Below are 19,328 nucleotides of genomic sequence, written 5' to 3' on the forward strand. Positions count from 1 at the left end.
CCATGTACTAAAAAAGATAAAGGTAATAGAGCCCTGCCAGTTAAGTCTAGTTGTGAACGACTCTGGGGTTGCGGTGCTCATCTCGCTTTACTGGCCGAGAGAGCCGGCATTTGTCCGCAGACGGTTGTTCCGGGTCATGTGGCCAGCACGACTAAGCTGCTTCTGGCGAACCACAGCAGCGCACGGAAATGCCGGTTACCTTCCCGCTGGAGCGGTACCTATTTATCTACTTGCACTTTGACATGCTTTTGAACTGCTAGGTTGGCAGGAGCGGGGACTGAGCAACGGGAGCTCACCCCGTCGCGGGGATTCGAACCGCCGACCTTCCGATTGGCAAGCCCTAGGCTCAGTAGTTGAGACCACAGCTTCACCCACATCTATGTACTATCTGAAACCAAAGGGGCACATTGGTTGCCAGATGTGATTCCCCCCCCCCCAGCTCTTCTATGCCATTAGTGGAACCTTTAAGCAGTTTACATACATACCAGAAAGACCAACAGGCAAGGGAAAAGCCCATGCGTGGAAACGTAATAAATGCCTTCTTACCCTCTTTCAATGCACCCTCCTCAGCAGCACCACTGGTAACGCTGTCAAAGGACAGGTTAAACTATGCTGGCTGCTTCCTCCCCAATTGCAGTTCAGCTTCCCTGACACAGTCCTGTTAAACTGACAAGCACATTCCTTGTGTAATGATAAGGTGCCTCTGAGCACGTGCAAAGTGGTTCTCCACAGCATCACTAAAAAAATAATAATAATAGCCCTGGGTTTCTAGGTTAGTACATCCGACTTTCAGCCTGCCTTCAGCTGCCACTCTCCCCCATTTCCGACTTTATAATATTTTTTATCATATAATGAGAAGCAAACACAGAGGGATAAAAATGTATTACATAATGTGAAGGAAATTAATTGTGTCTGTGGATACTTGGCTGCTTGGTGGTTGAGTAACAGTTTAAATTGCATCTGAAGAACCTGAAGTTTAAAGGGATCTGAAGAAGTGTGCATGCACACGAAAGCGTATACCCAGAACAAACTTAGTTGGTCTCTAAGGTGCTACTGGACAATTTTTTAATTTATTTCGACTGCGTCAGACCAACACGGCTACCTACCTGAGTTTAAATTGCAATTAGCATGAATTCCTAACATTCCACACTTTGTGCTCCACCAGCCTAATAATAATAATAATAATAATAATAATAATAATAATAATAATAATTAATAATTGTACCACGGCCACTTGACTGGGTTGCCACAGCCACTCTGGACGGCTTCCAGCATATATAAAAATATAATAAAACATTAAAACCTTCCTTATATGCCAGTGGTTCCCAACCTTTTTTTTTGGCCATGCCCCACTTAAACATCTCTAAAATCCTGACCCCGCCCCCCCCGGGACATATAATTCTTATTATTCAAAAAATGAACTCCCGTTCATGTGGAGGAAGCCTAAAAGACCATTCACTGTTAACAACTCATTCTCGAATTGCTCCCCTTAAAAATCAAATTGCACCCCTGTGGGAACCACGGCTATACATAAAAACAGTCCCTTTGTAATATATGGGCTACTCACCTACAAATAAAGTATTGTATTGGTCAATGTCAAACTCCCTGCAGGGGTAATATTTCCCAGAAGATACTTTTCACCCCATCTTCCCCATTTCCAAATACCGGTACCCTCATTTTTGGAATTTTGTGGTCTGGCCTCTGCACTCGGTATATTTCTAGAGTGCCCTGAGCTGGCATCACCCCCCAGGCATCACTTCTGGCATTTCCGATGCAGGTTTATTATGAGAGAAATGGCGGAAGTCACCGAGCGGAAAAAGCAAATGACTTGAGGAAACTTTAGGGTTATGAACAGCAAGCCAGCGGCGCTCTTGGCTGCAATTGGCGCTTCAGAGAAGCACCCGAGAGCTGCAAGGAAACTGGAGGGGTTTATATAAAGGTCCTAGTTAAGTCATGAGGCATGAGCCATGTGCAAATAGCCACGCCGACGACCTTGAATATCAGCAAAGTCCCGTCTCAAATGTGCTCCTGGCAGGGGAGAGGCACAAACACCGACAGCTGTGAGTGGGCAGGAGGCTGGCTCTCCTCAGCAAACACATTCCGCTTTCTTGCTGATGTTACTGTACATCAGTCCATCCTACCAGTACCCAAACCCTCCAATATTTCGCCGAAGAAAATAGGGACGTCGTATTCCGTAATCATAATTTTATTATTTATACCCCGCTCATCTGATTGGGCTGCCGCAGCCTCATTGGGCAGCTTCCAACCTATATAAAAACACAATAAAACATTAAACATTAAAAAAAAACTTCCCCATCCAGGGCTGCCTTCAAATGTCTTCCAAAGGTTGTCTAATTACTTACAGTATCTCCAAGGCTCGGGGGTCGCATAACTCTATACCCTCCAACATTCCTCTGATGAAAATCGGGATGTCCTAGGGAAAAGCGGGACATTCCAGGATCAAATCAGAAATCGGGGTGGCTTCTGTAAATCTGGACTGCCCCTGGAAAATAGGGATACAGTGGAACTTCAGTTGTCGAACGCCTCCGTTGTCGTATGTTTCGGCTCCCAAATGCCGAAAACCCGGAAGTAACTGCTCTGGTTTTCGAATGATTTTCGGAAGCCGAATGTACTACGTGGTTTCCGTTTTGAGTTTCCCTATTGTATTGAGGCTTCCACATTCAGTTTTCGGTTTTCACACGTTTCGGAAGTTGAACGGTCTTCCGGAACGGATTACGTTGGAAAACGAAGGTTCCACTGTACTTGGAAGGTCTGTTCTTAAAGATAAACCAGAGCAAATGGCTATTCAGGTTTTCCATTTGCTCCAATTCTGCTTTAAAGAGTGGCTTTTCACAAGAAAACCTCCAGAGCAAAAAAACAACAACGATGTGTGTGCTTGGACAAGGAGCTTTAAAGCACAGAGGAAAGGTACGTGTGGATGAGCCCTAAGGAGAGATCTGTAAATATTCCACACAAGTCACATACTTGTGTAATGAAGCAAGTTAAGACGATGGGAGCGTGAACATTGAGCTGGCATCTGCTTTTTCTCTCTCTCCTTCCAGGTGCTCAACCTGTTCTTAGCTTTGCTGCTCAGCTCCTTCAGCGCCGACAGCCTGGCAGCGTCTGACGACGATGGCGAGATGAACAACTTGCAGATCGCAATTGGCAGAATCACCCGGGGGATCGACTTTGTGAAAAAACATGCCCTCCTCCTGCTTCACCGGCAGCTGAAGGAGAAGAAGGCCGAGCCACCTGCCGAAGACCAGGAAGACAGCAAGAAGGAAAACTTTGTCCTCAACCATTTGGACACAGGCCAGGACTTCAAACCCGACTACATGGATGGGATAGCCATGGACAGGGTAGCCAGGAAAGAGCCACGCATCGATGAATTCGACCATATGAACTTCATCAACAATCCTCACCTGACCATTCATGTCCCGATAGCCTCGGAGGAGTCTGACCTGTATGACGAAACCGACACAGGAGAAGAGACTGCCGAGGACACCAAGGTGAGTCCTAGATCGCAAAGAGGATAGAGGCAGACCCAAAGCTACTCAGTGGTGTGCAGTCAGTGGACTAGGGGGACTAGACTGGTCCCCTAAATGCTCCCCGTAAATTAAGAGTATTAAAGTATTAAAGTCTGCTGCCTCCTTCCCCAAACCTGGGGAGCTTCTGCCTGACTTAGGGAGGGAGGCTTGATGCTCTGATCGGGTCCAAGAGCTCTTCCACCACCTTATAATAATAATAATAATAATCGGTGCTCTTAAAAAAAAAAGTGTTTAGAGTTACTCTCATTTTGACTCATGAGAATCACCATTTTATAGTTCAAATCGGGAAAAATAAATACGGTAAATGGACAAGTACCAAGATTCACAAAACGTTTAGGGGTATGCGTACCTCTGCGTGCCCCCAGAAAAAGCACTATTATTATTATTATTATTATTATTATTATTATTATTATTATTATTATTATTAATTTGTAGTAGTAGTAGTAGTAATTTATAATTTATACCCTGCCCAGTCTGGCTGGTTTTCCTAAAGCCCACCTGGAGAGGAAACTCAAATGTACCATTTCAATTGGCAAGAGAAAGCTTATTTCTCTTGCAGGCCATTCTGAAAGCAGAAGGTGTGCCTGAGCATCAAAGGAAACTCGAGAGTAAAGGATTTCTGCTGCAGTAATGTTTAGGCCACAATCCTGTGTTCCCTTACTTGAGAGTTGTCCTCAATAGGACTTGCTTTTGAGTAAACATGCATGGGCTTGCGCTGTCAGTGTCTGAAGTCGAGGGTGGTTTGCTCTGTACGTGTCCTCTCTTTTACTATATAGCCATTTTGGATACTTTGGAGAGGTGAATGAATGGGCTCCGCTGTGTAACACAGTAAAGCCTCTCCTACCTATAAGAGTCTACCCTTTCTTAGGGTGGATAACTGAAAAGAGGAGAGAGCACCTGCACCTTTAATACTTGCGAAGAAGAGGGAATTTTAGCAGGTAATAAATAATAATAATTTATTATTTCTACCCCGCCCATCTGGCTGGGTTTCCCCAGCAACTCTGGGCGGCTCCCAACAGAATATTAAAACATCAAACATTAAAAACTTCCCGATACAGGGCTGCCTTCAGATGTCATCTAAAAGTCAGATAGTTGTTTATTTCCTTCATATCTGATGGGAGGGCGTTCTACAGGGCAGGAGCCACCACCGAGAAGGCCCTCTGCCTGGTTCCCTGTAACCTCACTTCTCGCAGTGAGGGAACCGCCAGAAGGCCCTCGGAGCTGGACCTCAGTGTCTGGGCTGAACGATGGGGGTGGAGCTTAGTATGCCATTCTATTTTATTGTATTTTATTGTTACTGTGGGTTTTAGCGGCTGTTGTTCCCACTTGCACAAGTTGTTATCTATGTGGGTTTTTTTTGGTTTTTTTTTTTTACTTGTATGGGCCTATGGCCGTAAATAAAATTCTTAAAAAAAAAAAAAGATGGGGGTGGAGACGCTCTTTCAGGTATACTGGTGTAGCTCATACAAGCAACACCTGCTGAAATGTCTACTTCAACACTACTTTTAAAGGTGCAGGAGCCCTTGCCTTCCCCCCCAGCTGGCAACCTTATCCATACTACAGACTTGAATGGGCCTAGCCATAATTCCCTTTGCAGCTCTTCAGAAGGTCCCTGGTTTAATCCCCGGCATCTCCAGGTAGGAGAAACCCAGGAGAGCTTCTGTCAATCATTGTAAATGGTCCAGAATTAGGTGGTCCAAAGGTCTGGCTCAGGAGAAGGCAGTTTCCTGTGTTCCTAACGGGGGCTAATGATCTCTCTCAGACTCTGGTCTAAGGATTCCTAGGATTATTTGCAGGCACCCATAACTATTCAGCTGGTATAAAACTGGCAAAAGTTCAAAGTGCAGATAGAGCTTAAGTCCTGGACAGATGGTGAAATGCTTCGTGACATCAACTGGGCATTCCCACCAGACTCCTCCATTGGGCCTGTGAGGCCATTTTGGCCAAGTCACACATACTTGCCTTACACTGATTGAATGGACTTTTCAGGCCTTCTGTTTAAACTTTCTGATTTTTAACCTGGCGAGAGACTGGTTCTGCATACTTTATCTTATTTTGCTGCTGTATTGGTGTGTGTGTGTGTGTTTAACTATTTCTACCTGCTCTGAGTTCATGTGTTGAAGGACCGTGTAGAATGTACTCTAAACAAGCAAAAAGAGCACTTTGAACTGAGCCCTGACACTAAGGCCTCCTCCACACTTTAGTATTTTGTGCCCCGATTAATTCCCCCACTGTCAGGGCTGGAGTCAGACGCAGGTCAGCATGAAAGATGCAAGGCTCTGTTTCCAGTGAAGTTTCTTCTTTATTCAAGGAAACAGCATACTTCTCAGCAGGTCCCTGCCTTCCACCCTTCCTAAGGCTCCTCCTCTCCTGGATATTTCCCAAGCAGTCTCAAACTGCACCTGTGGACCTCTGGCCTCTCTTCTGCTCTCTTCGTTATCCTGCGCCTTCTTGGGGACCAGCGGGGAGGGGAGCTTGTCACAGCCAAAGAGGGAGACTCCCTGGATTCTTCAGCAGCCTCTTGACCTCCCCTCCTCTGCTTCAGCCTCAGAGTCTGAACTGCTCCCCGTCACCAGCTCTTCCTGCTCGCTAAACCCTGTTGCCCCTTCAGCATCCAATTCTCCCTCTGACCTCTCCTCAGTGTCCCACCACCAATCCCCGGGCTCTGATCCTTCCTCCTCTGGGGCTTCCCTTGCGGGGGTTTCCCGGCTGGCGCCTCTCGCCATTCCCCGTCGTCCAGCCAGTCCCTTGACACCCAGACCCAAGAGCTTATCCTTCCGCTGCTGTGCCTTGCAAAAAAATAAAATCGATCTTACCCGCTGAATCCTATCTTATCAGACATGCAGAAAACCTGAAGAGAGATTCGGCTTAGCCAAGCTTCAGTGGGATTTTTGCATGGCACGACTGCAGAACGGCAAGGAAAGTGCTTGGACCTGGAGGAATTAATCGGTACGCAATGCGATCAAAATATGGGTCAAGTGAAAGTGTGGAGGCGCCCTAACCGGTCACTAGTTCAGCCTTTAAAGCACCAGTGGATCTATAGTCCCCAGATGAGTGCTTGTTAACATGCCACAGCTGCATGCTGGACCATTTGCAGTCTCCAAACAATTTCCAAGTACAGTCGTACCTCTTGTTACGAATGCTTCAGGATGCATACAACACAGGTTACGAACGCGCCGAACCCGGAAATAACGGAACGCGTTACTTCCGGGTTCGGCCATTCGCGCATGCGCAGATGCGTCAAATGATGTCATGCGCAGAAGGGGAAAAAATATGAACAAATTCCTATGCCCCACAAATAACCCAGAGATGCATTTTAAATAAAAGCACACATTCTACTCATGTGAAAACATGCTGATTCCCGGACCGTCTGCAGGCCGGATTGAGAAGGTGATTGGGCCACATCTGGCCACCGGGCCTTAGGTTGCCCACCCCTAGCCTAGACTTTTATCTTCAAAAGCAGGCAAGTCCTCCGCTGGTAACTGTGTGACATCAGACTGTGACCAGCTTTCATATATACTGTATATACTTGAGTATAAGCCTAGTTTTTCAGCACATTTTTTGTGCTGAAAAAGCTGCCCTCGGCTTATACTTGAGTGAGGCGGGCGGTGGGGGCGGCGAAAAAGAAGCCCTTTCTCTCCGCTCGTGCCGCCACCCGCTCTCCCCAGTCAACCATTCCTTAAGAAGCGTACAAGAACAGCGGTTCTTTACTCTCCCCAGGCAGCTTGTTCCATTCCTGAACTGCTCGCATAAATGCAAACTTGGCAAAGGAGGAAGAGGAAGGAGCAGCCCAAAGGGCTGTTCGTTCCTCCTCCTCCTCCACAGCGGCAAAGGTGAACCGGCTTATACTTGAGTCAATAAGCTTTCCCAGGTTTTTGTGGGAAAATTAGGTGCCTCGGTTTATATTCGGGCCGGCTTATATTCGGGTATATACGGGTAATTCCTGGGGCTCATTAGTGCCGTGCCTCTCCTAGTTACTTTTAGAGACAAGGTGCGATGGCTCAGGCTACAAAGCCTAGCAGCTTTTCTATGGGGGGTGGGGCCCACCTCCCAAGGCTCATCGTCACATGTCCACAGATGACTCCCACTGGGGTATTAACGCCAGATCCAATTGTAGGGGGGTCAGCAAGTTTCCTTAACCCTTAGGCTCCTCTGCCTTCACCTCCCCCAGTCATTTATAAGCACACTTGAAAAATTAGTCTCCATGCATGCTTCTTCACCCTCGCCTCCCTGCCAAGTCCTCCTCTATTTGTTGACGTATCATGTTCCTTAGCAGTGACTTGGGACTTAGGGGGCGGAGGGGCTGTCAGGGTCTCTCGTCCAGCTCCTCCCCTCCCCAGTGTCAGAGCAAATTAGGCCCCCAGCCAGCAGCCAGTTTTGCAAACAGATGCTTATAGTTTGCGGTTCGTTCTCTCTTTTTTTATATAAATTTATTTATTTGGTTTTTCAAATCAACATCTTACACTCACATATCCAACATATGTCATAAAATCGAGATGCCAAAGAATCTCCTGGACTTCCCCCTCCTCCCCTTTGTGGCCCCTATTGTTAGTCATTTCCTCCTGCATCTTTTATAATAATCCAGATCTTTTACATCTCCATTATATCCAAAATTCACCATTAAACTTATTCCAATCCTACTAATGATTTTAACTGTTTACAATGATTTTTTTTGAGATAAATTATCAATTTTTCCTATTCCTTCTTAAAATTTTGGTCTTCCTGATTTCTGACTCTTCTGGTCATTTTAGCAATTTCAGCATAATACATCAATTTCATCTGCCATTCTTCTCTGGTCGGGACTTTATCTTCTTTCCATCTCTGGGCCAATAACATCTGTGCAGCTGTGGTTGCATACATAAATACCATATTTTTCTGTCTCCATGTATAAGACGCCCCCTATTTTGGGGGTTTCAGATTTAAGAAAATGGGGGGAGATGTATCTGTGTATAAGACGCCACCTAATTTTTGACTTTTTAAAGGAACCTAGTCTTATACACAGAAAAATACGGTAATCTTGGGATTTCAGCACCTAGAATTCTTTAAAGAAAGGATTCGGTTTTTTTTTTTGTTTTTTAGAAAAAGTTATTTTAAACTCCCCCCCCCCCCTAATTCATTGTATATCATTGTCGGCATCCAGAGGGAATCGGGAGGCCAGCTGGCTAGCCCCCAGCTGGATCATGCCCTTTCAGCCGACCTGCTGGACAATCCCCCATCTCTGGTGCAACATAAAATCAGCGACCCAGACTTCAAAAGCCTGAGCACACTATATTAGCAAAGCGTGCGGCGCAACAGAAGTGGCAAGGAGAGGCTTGTGAAAGCATATCTACAAGCAGACTTATTGAGCATAAATCAGGACTAAAAAAAAAAGTCAGCTTTCCTTTGTCTCCTCAGAGAGTCTCGCAAAAGCAAAAGCGTGTCAGCTGGGAGCAGGGAGCAAGAGGCTGAGCCCTGGCCGCGCGCTTGTTTAAACGCAGCAAGCCACGCCTGTTGGCCACACCGGTTGGTTGGCCAGCCAGGCGCCACGCCCAGGGCTCAGCCAATGGCGTCAGGGGATGGAGTCATCCCCTGTGCACGTGAAGGGCTCGTGATGCCTGCAATCCCCCCTCCTTTCTATGGGCGGAAGGGGCTTTCACAACAGAAGTTCCCAGCACTCTGTGCTGGTGTATGAACAGACATGTGACGCACAACAGTTCCATGTCTGCAACTTAAGGTGGAATGGAATTTCCCAACAATCATTTCCCAAAATTATTTTACTACCTTACACGTCCACCCCATACGATAAAAGTTGCCTTCAGTTTTCGGCTCGTTCTCGGCCTCAGCCACTGCCCTCACCCCACCCCACCCCGCCTCTTTCTGCAGTGCTTGGGCAGTTGGTGGGACCCACACATTCTTCCCTGGATGCTCTGTGGGGGGCCATACTATATATTTTTTGAAGGGGGGGGAAATGAACGAATTCCTATGCCCCACAAATAACCCAGAGATGCATTTTAAATAAAAGGGCACATTCTACTCATGTAAAAACACGCTGATTCCCGGACCGTCCGCGGGCCGGTTTTAGAAGGCGATTGGGCTGGATCCAGCCCCCGGGCCTTAGTTTGCCTACCCATAGGTTTGATTTAACACATAGGTGCTCACTAGGGGTAGAGGGAACCTGCCTGCCTCCAGCTCCTGTCAATTTCGCCATTTCTGAACTGGCATAAACTTTGACCTAAAAGCTCTTCCACGTAAGCCGAGCTATAGATGTTTCAGAGAACCTAACTCGACCGTACTAATTATATCTCAGGTTATTTGTCATACGTCCAACTGCGAGAGAGCTGGCTGAAAAGGGGATAGCAAAGGCTTTGAAGCTTGGAAGGAAAAATTGTTTTGGAGAGGTTGGGAAATCCCCTCCTCCTCCATTGCTTGAAAGAGGTGGTGTGTGTTTGTGAACCCGTACTCCTTGCAGGAGGGTCCAATTACAGAATATACAGGTTGTTATGGGAATCTTAAGGTCTTATATAAAATAAATGTTCATAACTGTACAAGGCAAACACATACAAAAATATATAAACCACATGTCTGGAAACAGTACGGGGGGGGAAAACCCAAAAGCCATTTTGACTCTTTCAGTCACCTCAAATATTTCTCTGCAAAGAGGAAGGAAATGGAAAAGCCTTCCCATTGTCTCTTTGTTCACAAATCCCATCTTAAAAGTGTGTCTGTGTATGAATAGGTTGAGCCTGTGACCTGGATTCAGGTATTAAGTAGTTATCATCACAAAAGAGTCGACAAATGGTAATGCTGTCAATGATCCAATATCAAGTATCCTGGCAGACAGGAGAGGGGAAAAACAACACACTCAGATTTTTGCTATAGACCACCCCTTCTCTGATGTATGTGTGATGTATTGGGGGGGGGGTGGTCCTGGGCTCCAGGGTGGGCAATTTAAATTGTCTATATAAGGGCTTCCCTCCTGCCTCCTGAAAGTGGTTGTGAGCACTCTATTGCAACAGTTAGTAAAGATCAGGCTTACTAGCTGCTTTGTTTCTCAATATTCTCTGATTGGCCTCTGTTATTTTCTCCTACCGATAGAGAACCTACAGAAGGACTCTATATGGGCTCTTGGGTACCCCATAAAGGAAAAGGAGCAGTTTTTTTCTTATAACACGGGTGAAAGTAAATGCTAGTTTCGCATGGCCTGGAGGGTGACCTCTGGCGTGTCTAGCTCTGGATTGGCACCATTCACAGCTGTTTTGGCTAACTTGGATTAGCTCTTAAGTTCCAGCAAGGTCACAAACGTGAACATATATTATCAGAGGTGTTGGGTGTTGTCCCTCTTGCACGCCAACAAATGGCAGTCTTCCCTTGGAGTATATGTTTTGTGAAAATCCAAAAACAGGAACTTTTAAGGTGTGCTTCAAAATCTCTACCCCTCTTGTCAGATAAAGTCAAGAAAAGCAGAACAGATCTCTAAATTGCTTGGGTAACCATCTAGCAACGCAAGTGGAACAAAATGGCACACTGAGCACTGGCTTGTATTATTCTGGGGCATCCTGACTGCAGGAAAGACTCCAGCCTTCTAGGGTTTGGGGGGTCCCCCTCAACTTATAACAATATAGTAGGTTAAAGTGTGCATAAAAATGAATATATTGTTGAACATAACACACCAAATGCATTACGTCAGGCAAAGTTGCTTTTAGAAATATGCACATTCATCAAAACTGCATGCAAAAATGTATGTATGTATGTTGCACTAAAAATACTGGAAAAAGATCCACCTTTCCCCATGAAAACCTGCTCTTTAGAACTAAAGTGCCACAAACGACAATTCAGCTTTTCTGCAGATTGCTGTTTGTTCCAATTCAGCTTTAAAGAGTAGGCTGCCGTGGGGAAAACTTGTGGGGTTGGGAGGAAGAGCGCTCAAACACAGCGCTTTAAAGTGTGGGTCGTGTTTGGAAAGCATGGGAGAAAGGTAAGTGTGCATAAGCCCTCAGAGGTAAGCCCCAATTAATAGCAGTCTAAGACCTAGGAAACTCCTTTCGTCTGAGCCAGAAAGCCACCTCAAAGGGCTAAGGAGGTGTAAGTGGCTGCTAGCGCACATCTCTCCCATGTGTCTCCTGGTAACCTCAGTAAAAGGAACTGATGATGTTATATAAACTAGACCCTCCAAGTGCTCCTATTTTCCAGGGGCAGTCCCGGATTTACAGAAGCTGTCCTGGTTTCTGTTTCGATCTCTATTTTCATTGGAGAAATGTTGGAATAGGATGTCCCTGGCGCTTTTTATGAGCCAGAACTCGGTTCTGGCATCCTCTCAGCTGGGCACCATTGCCATTATAAGAGAACAAGTGTTTGTAAGAAAAAATACCTCTAATTCCCTGCTTATGGGGTATCTAGAGCCTGTATAGAGTCCCTCAGGAGATCTCTGTTGGTTGGAGAGAAAGCAGAGGCCGACCAGATTATATTGAAAGCAAAGCAGCTAGTAAGCCTGATCTTTATTAAAGGAAATAAACTGTTGCAACAGGGTCCCCACTCACCGCACGCAGGAGGGAGGAGAACCCCGAACAATGGTGTGCAAGCCCCTATAAAGACTTTTGAAATTGACCACCCTCTAGCCCAAGAATACCCCCCCCAAAAAAAAATCATACATACATCACAGGAGGAGGCCGTCTCCAGCAGAAATTTGGGGGTGTTGCTTCTCTCCTGTCTGCCAGGATACCTGATAATTTTCTGGGTAGCCTGGCCATTCCTTTGAGATGGTAAATACTTTAGTTCCTGAATTTCTTGTGCATATTGATAAGTTTGCTAAGCCCCTACAGTCCAAAGACAAATGGAAAGTTTCCCCATTTCCTTTTCCCCTGTTATACAAAAATCTCTAAATGGGTCTTGTCACGGAGACAAACCTGGATCGGGAAGGGAGCGTGGGAGGAGGAACAGGGAGTGAAAGCTGGAAAGTAGACAGGCAGGGGGAGGAGGCTGGGTATCGAGAACCGGCTCCATTAATGTCAACAGATACGTCCGATTCTGACAGCCCTCTCTTGCAGACATCACCGGAAGAAAGAGGGAATACTGACGTCAGTAATAAACAGGGGGAGGGGAGCAAGAGAGGGAAAAAGAGATTTACACGTCATTTCCGAGCCACCCGGAAATTCTTATGCTGGAAAGGGCGCGAAACGGAAGAGAGCAGTTAGGACGTTTGCAGCGAAGGGAGTAGACGTGATTTATGACTCTGTAATTAGCAAGGTAGAAATAAATGCTTTTGAAGCCAGAAAACCGAGCCGGCTATCACTTACAGCAACAACAAAGGCAAGGTTGCCGTGACAGGTCTGAACTTCAGTGTCTAAAACTCTTGGACAAGGATCCAGAGATCACGCTAAGGGTGGCCAAATTCTGTGCGACTGCCATAAAACTTAGGGAACAAGCTGTATTACCAAAATGATTAAGGTTTTAAAGGACAATTTTAGGTTATATTTTAGTGATTAAGATTTAACTTATATATTTTTAACTGCTGCTATTGCAATTCAATGTATCCCTATCATGTTTTATGATTTTCCTGATATTGTAAGTGAGCCGGAACTGGTCTGTGACTGTAATAATAAATTCATTCATTCACCTATTTCCTCCCTCCTTGCAGATAAATATTTGAGGTCAATTTGGGAGGGACAAAATGGCTTCAGGATTGTTCTCCTGTACTATTTCAGACACGTGGTTTATATAAAATAAAAAATTCTTTCCAGTAGCACCTTAGAGACCAACTAAGTTTGTTCTTGGTATGAGCTTTCGTGTGCACACGAAAGCTCATACCAAGAACAAACTTAGTTGGTCTCTAAGGTGCTACTGGAAAGAATTTTTTATTTTGTTTTGACTATGGCAGACCAACACGGCTACCCACCTGTAAGTGGTTTATATACTTATATATGTGTTTGCTTTGTACATTTATTCTATATTTGACACCTTAGAATTCTTGTAACACAAGGGAGGTGTTCATGGTGAATTCCGGCACCTCTTTTTCTAGGAAAATAGCACAGTTCGTCCCTTTTAATCGGAGAAATGTTGGAGGGTATGCTGTTGTGGGCTGCTGCTTGCAGCTGGGAAAGATGTACTTAATGCCCTGATATCCGGTCATTTGTTAATTATAATAGATGTAGGCCCATGATTGAACATCGCTTGGTGGCACTCATACACCCTGCATAAAATCTAAGGTCCTTCTAGACTGTCGCTCTCTTCCTTTGCTCTTCTCAGAAGCCTCTGTCAGATGGGACTGAGTCGTCCATATGCAGCACTGTTGATTATAAGCCCCCAGACCCTGAGGAGGCGGTAGCTGTGGCTGAAGAGGCCGCCGAGCATGATGAGCCAGAGGAATGCTTCACTGAAGGTAGGGTGGCCAGACAGCAACACAGGTCTTCTGGGAAGGACTTGAATATAGCCATGCTCTGCTCTGGTACATGTGAAGAAGAGAGCACATAATGCTTTGCCTTGAGAGAGCCATTGTGGTGTAGTGGTTAAGAGCAGTAGACTTGTAATCTGGTGAACTGGGTTCGCGTCCCCGCTCCTCCACATGCAGCTGCTGGGTGACCTTGGTCTAGTCACACTTCTTTGAAGTCTCTCAGCCCCACTCACCTCAGAGAGTGTTTGTTGTGGGAGAGGAAGGGAAAGGAGATTGTTAGCCGCTTTGAGACTCCTTGGGTAGTGATAAAGCGGGATATCAAATCCAAATTATTATTCTTCTTCTTCTTCTTCTTCTTCTTCTTCTTCTTCTTCTTCTTCTTCTTCTTCTCTGACAGGGCCCAGGCCCAGAACCTGCTTTCATTGTTAAAACAGCCTTAGAGTACATGACAAAGTAACAAAAAAAAAAGAATGTCCTCACGCATGTGCAGGTTTTTTTTTTAAGTCTGCAAACCAGACATCATTAATTAGTTGGGGTGGATTTTGTTGTTGTTGTTGTATTTCCTTTTCATTGAGATGACTGAACGTTACATAAATTGTTACATAATGTATGTTAAGCAGCAGGCAGCGAGATAAATAGCATAGCGTTTGGCAGAAACCAAACCGCAGCAAAATGGAAACAGCGCTGGCTGTGACAGGTACAGGTCAGAATGGAAATTGCAGCTTTCTTCCATTCCTAGCTGTGGGCTTACTATTGGCATGTCTCTACCTGCAGCCTGTGTCCGGAGATGCCCTTGCCTATACGTTGACGTCAAGACAGAGAAGGGGGAAAAGTGGTGGAATCTCCGGAAGACGTGTTTCAAGATTGTGGAGCACAACTGGTTCGAGTCGTTCATCATCCTCATGATTCTCCTTAGCAGCGGAGCCTTGGTAAGTAAGGGCTAGCTACTCCTTGGGGAGGAAGGGCAGTGATTTCAAATTGCTCCAAAAAAAAAAGGGCAAAATATTAGGCACAGTCCTTCAGGAATCCGGTCCCACATATCTTCCTGGACGAATGAAGAAAAGAGACCTCACTTTAGCTTCAACTGGGTTGTCAAGGCCCGTGACATGGAAAAGGGAACAAGCTTGCTTTCTCCTGCTCCGGCGGGTAGGACTCGAACCAACGGCTTCAAGTTACAAGAAAGGAGATTCCGACGAAACATGCGGGAAAGCTTTCTGACAGTAAGAGCTGTTCCACAGTGGAACGGTCTCCCTCCGGAGATTGTGGACTCTCCTTCCTTGGAGGTTTTTAAGCAGAGGTTGGACGGCCATCTGCCATGGATGCTTTAGCTGAGATTCCTGGACTAGATGACTCTCGGGGTACCTTCCAACTCTATGATTCTAGAGTTCTTCTCAAATAAGTTGCTAGTGGGTGTGATCTCTGACCTTATTGCTTCCAGGTGGGTATCTCCTCGTGCTACCCAAGCATTGCTTTTCCACTATAAACAGCAAATGGAATTGCACTTGACTTTTCACACCTGGGAGAGAGTTGTACTTGTTGTTGTTGTTGTTGTTGTTGTTGTTGTTGTTGTTGTTGTTGTAAACATCCCACTGTGTTCTGTCCACACTGGGAGGCATGACATAATGAGAGAGAGAGAGAGAGAGAGAGAGAGAGAGAGAGAGAGAGAGAGAGAGTGCTATGAGTCACACTGGTCTCATGGTTGGTATCCTGTCCTGAAATACACCCACATGGATAGCTGGCCCTGATGATTACTTGAGGTTCCTGACACCTATGGTTGTAATTCGTGGGCAATCATTTAATTTTATCCTGATTCTAATTTTTAAGCTATATTTTAATCAGTTGTTTGATTGTGTTTTTAATCAAAACAAAATAAAAAAATAAAAAAGTCCTTCCAGTAGCACCTTAGAGACCAACTAGGTTTGTTCTTGGTATGAGCTTTCGTGTGCATGCACACTTCATACCAAGAACAAACTTAGTTGGTCTCTAAGGTGCTACTGGAAGGATTTTTTTATTTTTTATTTTGTTTTGACTATGGCAGACCAACATGGCTACCTACCTGTAACTGTGTTTTTAATGTATTTGATATTTGATGTTAGCCACCCTGAGCCCGGTCTTGGCTGGGGAGGGCGGGGTATAAATAAAAATTTTCTTACTTACTTTCCCACGTGGGTGGGTTGTGGAGAAGGTTTCCCCAGGCAACTCTGCGCCTCTTCCTCTTTCAGGCTTTCGAAGACATCTACATAGAGCGACGTCGGACCATCCGCATCATCTTGGAATATGCTGACAAGGTCTTCTCGTATGTTTTCGTTATCGAGATGCTGCTCAAATGGGTGGCCTATGGGTTCAAGGTCTACTTCACCAATGCCTGGTGCTGGCTGGACTTCCTCATTGTTGATGTAAGTTGTGGCTTGGAGGGGAGGGAGTTGTTTCAGACAGGAGTCCATTTTTACTATCGTTGCTGGCCACCCCAGTCTTTGCCAAGAGGCGAAATTTCCAGGGGTCTTAACTGGGGTTTGTGTGGGGAAAATGAGCCACAGTGGAGGCTGTAGTGCAGGCATAGGCAAACTCGGCCCTCCAGATGTCTCGAGACTACAGTTCCCATCATCCCTGGCCACTGGTTTGCCTATGCCTGCTGTAGTGTCTTTATGAAATATGGCTTATTTACACATATTGACTCCCGAGTCTGGGTGGAGAAAGGGTTCTGAGCATCACATCTCACAAGGGACTTGCTGCCCACAGAAGTGCACCATTGATTTCAAAAGAAGCCAAGACAGCATCTCTGTGTCTCCAACCCACACAGCTTGTCCATCCCTCAGCCTGGATGGCCTCAGGCTCCCCCACCCTTCTTCTTCCCCAAAACCCTTGCTAAAAACACAACCCGAGCATCGGGTAAAAGGGACATTTTTTCCTGTGGTGACATCACGCCGCCAGTAATCCTGGAATCCCTTGCCCCATGCAAACCCATCACAGTATTAACCATAGAAGCTGGCTGACAAAATTTGATTCTGACAGCAGATGTTATAGGTATCCATCTCAAAGACTGGTCCCAAAACGTGGGTCGCTAAATGGGTAACCATGTTCCTTCTTGTGGATATTTTTTAGGATGTTTGACAAGAAACTTGGATCCTGATCAGGGATCCTGCGGCGAGGAGGTAGATAGGCCAGCTGCATCTCCTGGGGAGGATGAGGGCAGTCATATCCTTTCTCTTATTGTGCTTGCCAGCTTTGTCCCTAAGCATTCTGGTTTCCCCACCAGGTCTCTCTCATCAGCCTGACAGCAAACTGGATGGGATATTCGGAGCTGGGGGCAATCAAATCCCTGAGGACGCTCCGTGCCCTGAGACCCCTTCGGGCTTTGTCCAGATTTGAAGGCATGAGGGTAGGTTTTGCGTGGCATGCCAAGGTCTCGCTCCCCACTCCCCGAGTGGTGAGGATTTCACAGAGTGAGGACTTCATGTCTCTTGGAAGGAGATTGTGGGGCTCAGGCTGGTCTCAGAAGCATGTCCTTTGAGCAGCGGTTTCTGGTGCCTAATTTATTTAAAGGAGCTCATAATAGTGGCCATTGAGTTGTCTCTCCCGTTCTGTCCTCGCAACAACTCCCAAGTGATAAGCCAACACGAGAGATCGTCAAAACAAAATAAAAAATAAAAAAAAATCCTTCCAGTAGCACCTTAGAGACCAACTAAATTTGTTCTTGGTATGAGCTTTCGTGTGCATGCACGCGTCTGAATAATTTTTTTATTTTTTATTTTGTTTTGACTATGGCAGACCAACACGGCTACCTACCTGTAAATGAGAGATAGTGACTGCCCAAGGTTACCCAGGGACTATATATAGATGAATGGGGATGAGAAACCAGGTCTTCCCAGTCAGATAGTGTGAGGCAAAAGCTAAGTGTGGGTGAGCCTAGAGTCTTGTATGTTTCCAGTACACTGGATCCCTGTAATCCCAGCTTTTTGAGGGCTGGATGGCGTCACATCTCACGGGTGAAGAGTGTGCTGTTGTATCCACATGTGCAGCATATTCCCCTCTCCATTATGGCACTGAAAACAGGTTCTGGAGCTCATCCCTGGCAATCCCTGTTTTGGACTACCCCATAAACTTTTGGTACCTCTGAGGATCATTCCCACTTACCGTATTGGCCCCAATATAAGCCTCACCCGCAAATAAGCCGTTCCTTTAAAATTCAAAGGGGGGGGGGAGAGAGAAAGACAAAACCTGAATATAAGCCACTCCCTTAAAATTCCGCAGGCACTCACACCCATAAATGGCAAATGTAGAATAATAATAATAATAATAATAATAATAATAATAATAATAATAATAATAATAATTTTATTTATACCCCGCCCTTCCCAGCCAGAAAACCGGGCTCAGGGCGGCTAACATCAAATTAAAATCACAGCAAGAAAACATAAAAACGATCAATTTAAAATAACAGATTAAAATACAAATTTAAAAATTCAATTAAAACTGCAGGTCTCAATTTCAAAATATCCCACCAATAAAAGATGAAGCATAAATATTAAACAGAAACCAACCCAAAGGCCAGGTGGAACAGCTCCGTCTTGCAGGCCCTGCGGAAAGATGCCAAATCCCACAGGGCCCTGGTCTCTTGTGATAGGCTGTTCCACCAAGTCGGGGCCAATATTGAGAAGGCCCTGGCCCTAGTTGAGGCCAACCTAACGTCTTTGTTGCTCGGGACCTCCAAAAGATTATTATTTGAGGACCTTAAGGTCCTACATGGGACATACCAGAAGAAAACCCTACAGCGATATCATAAAAGCCAATTTTTGTAAGGTGCCGAATTTAAGCCGCACTTTAACTTTCCACGTTCGGAATTTGGAAAAGAAAGTGTGGCTTATATTCGGGCCAATACGGTATGAATGTTGTTGGATTTCCGATAAGCTGATACACTACGTTCTTGCCTTTTCTAGCCTATAAGCAATATAATTTGAAAAACTCTAAATGTGGAATTTAATTTAAAGTTTGTTTGTTTTAAAAAAGTAGTTTGCTGTGTTGTGCATTTGTGAAAAGGAAAAAAAACACCAGTTCCAGCATCACTTTGGTTAAACCGCCTCTTTCTCTGGGTGCCAGGTGGTCGTGAATGCCCTTCTGGGAGCCATCCCTTCCATCATGAATGTCCTCTTGGTCTGCCTGATATTCTGGCTCATCTTCAGCATTATGGGGGTCAACCTCTTCGCAGGGAAGTATTATCGCTGCATCAATACCACCACGGGCGACTACTTCGAGCTCTCCGTGGTGAACAACAAGACCGATTGCATGACTCTCCTCGACCTATACAATGCCACGGATGTCCGCTGGGTCAACGTCAAGGTCAATTTTGACAACGTGGGCATGGGGTACCTCTCCCTTTTGCAGGTGGTGAGTGTATCTCCTTCGCCTCTCCTTCT

At 45.6% G+C, this 19,328-nt stretch overlaps 1 protein-coding gene across 2 annotated transcripts in view; it reads left to right on the forward strand.

Annotated features, from left to right (window-relative positions):
* Nucleotides 1-19,328, forward strand: part of LOC117058283 (sodium channel protein type 4 subunit alpha-like) — a 98,765-nt gene that overhangs the window by 66,315 nt on the left and 13,122 nt on the right. For both annotated transcript variants that reach the window (XM_033169348.1, XM_033169347.1), the window contains exons 16-21: nt 3,063-3,509; nt 13,770-13,902; nt 14,689-14,843; nt 16,137-16,310; nt 17,171-17,293; nt 19,012-19,299. In XM_033169348.1, coding sequence (XP_033025239.1) covers nt 3,063-3,509; nt 13,770-13,902; nt 14,689-14,843; nt 16,137-16,310; nt 17,171-17,293; nt 19,012-19,299 — 1,320 coding nt within the window. The remainder of the gene's footprint in view (nt 1-3,062; nt 3,510-13,769; nt 13,903-14,688; nt 14,844-16,136; nt 16,311-17,170; nt 17,294-19,011; nt 19,300-19,328) is intronic.

Source organism: Lacerta agilis, chromosome 14 (assembly GCF_009819535.1).
Source record: "Lacerta agilis isolate rLacAgi1 chromosome 14, rLacAgi1.pri, whole genome shotgun sequence".
Taxonomy (NCBI): Eukaryota; Metazoa; Chordata; class Lepidosauria; order Squamata; family Lacertidae; genus Lacerta; species Lacerta agilis.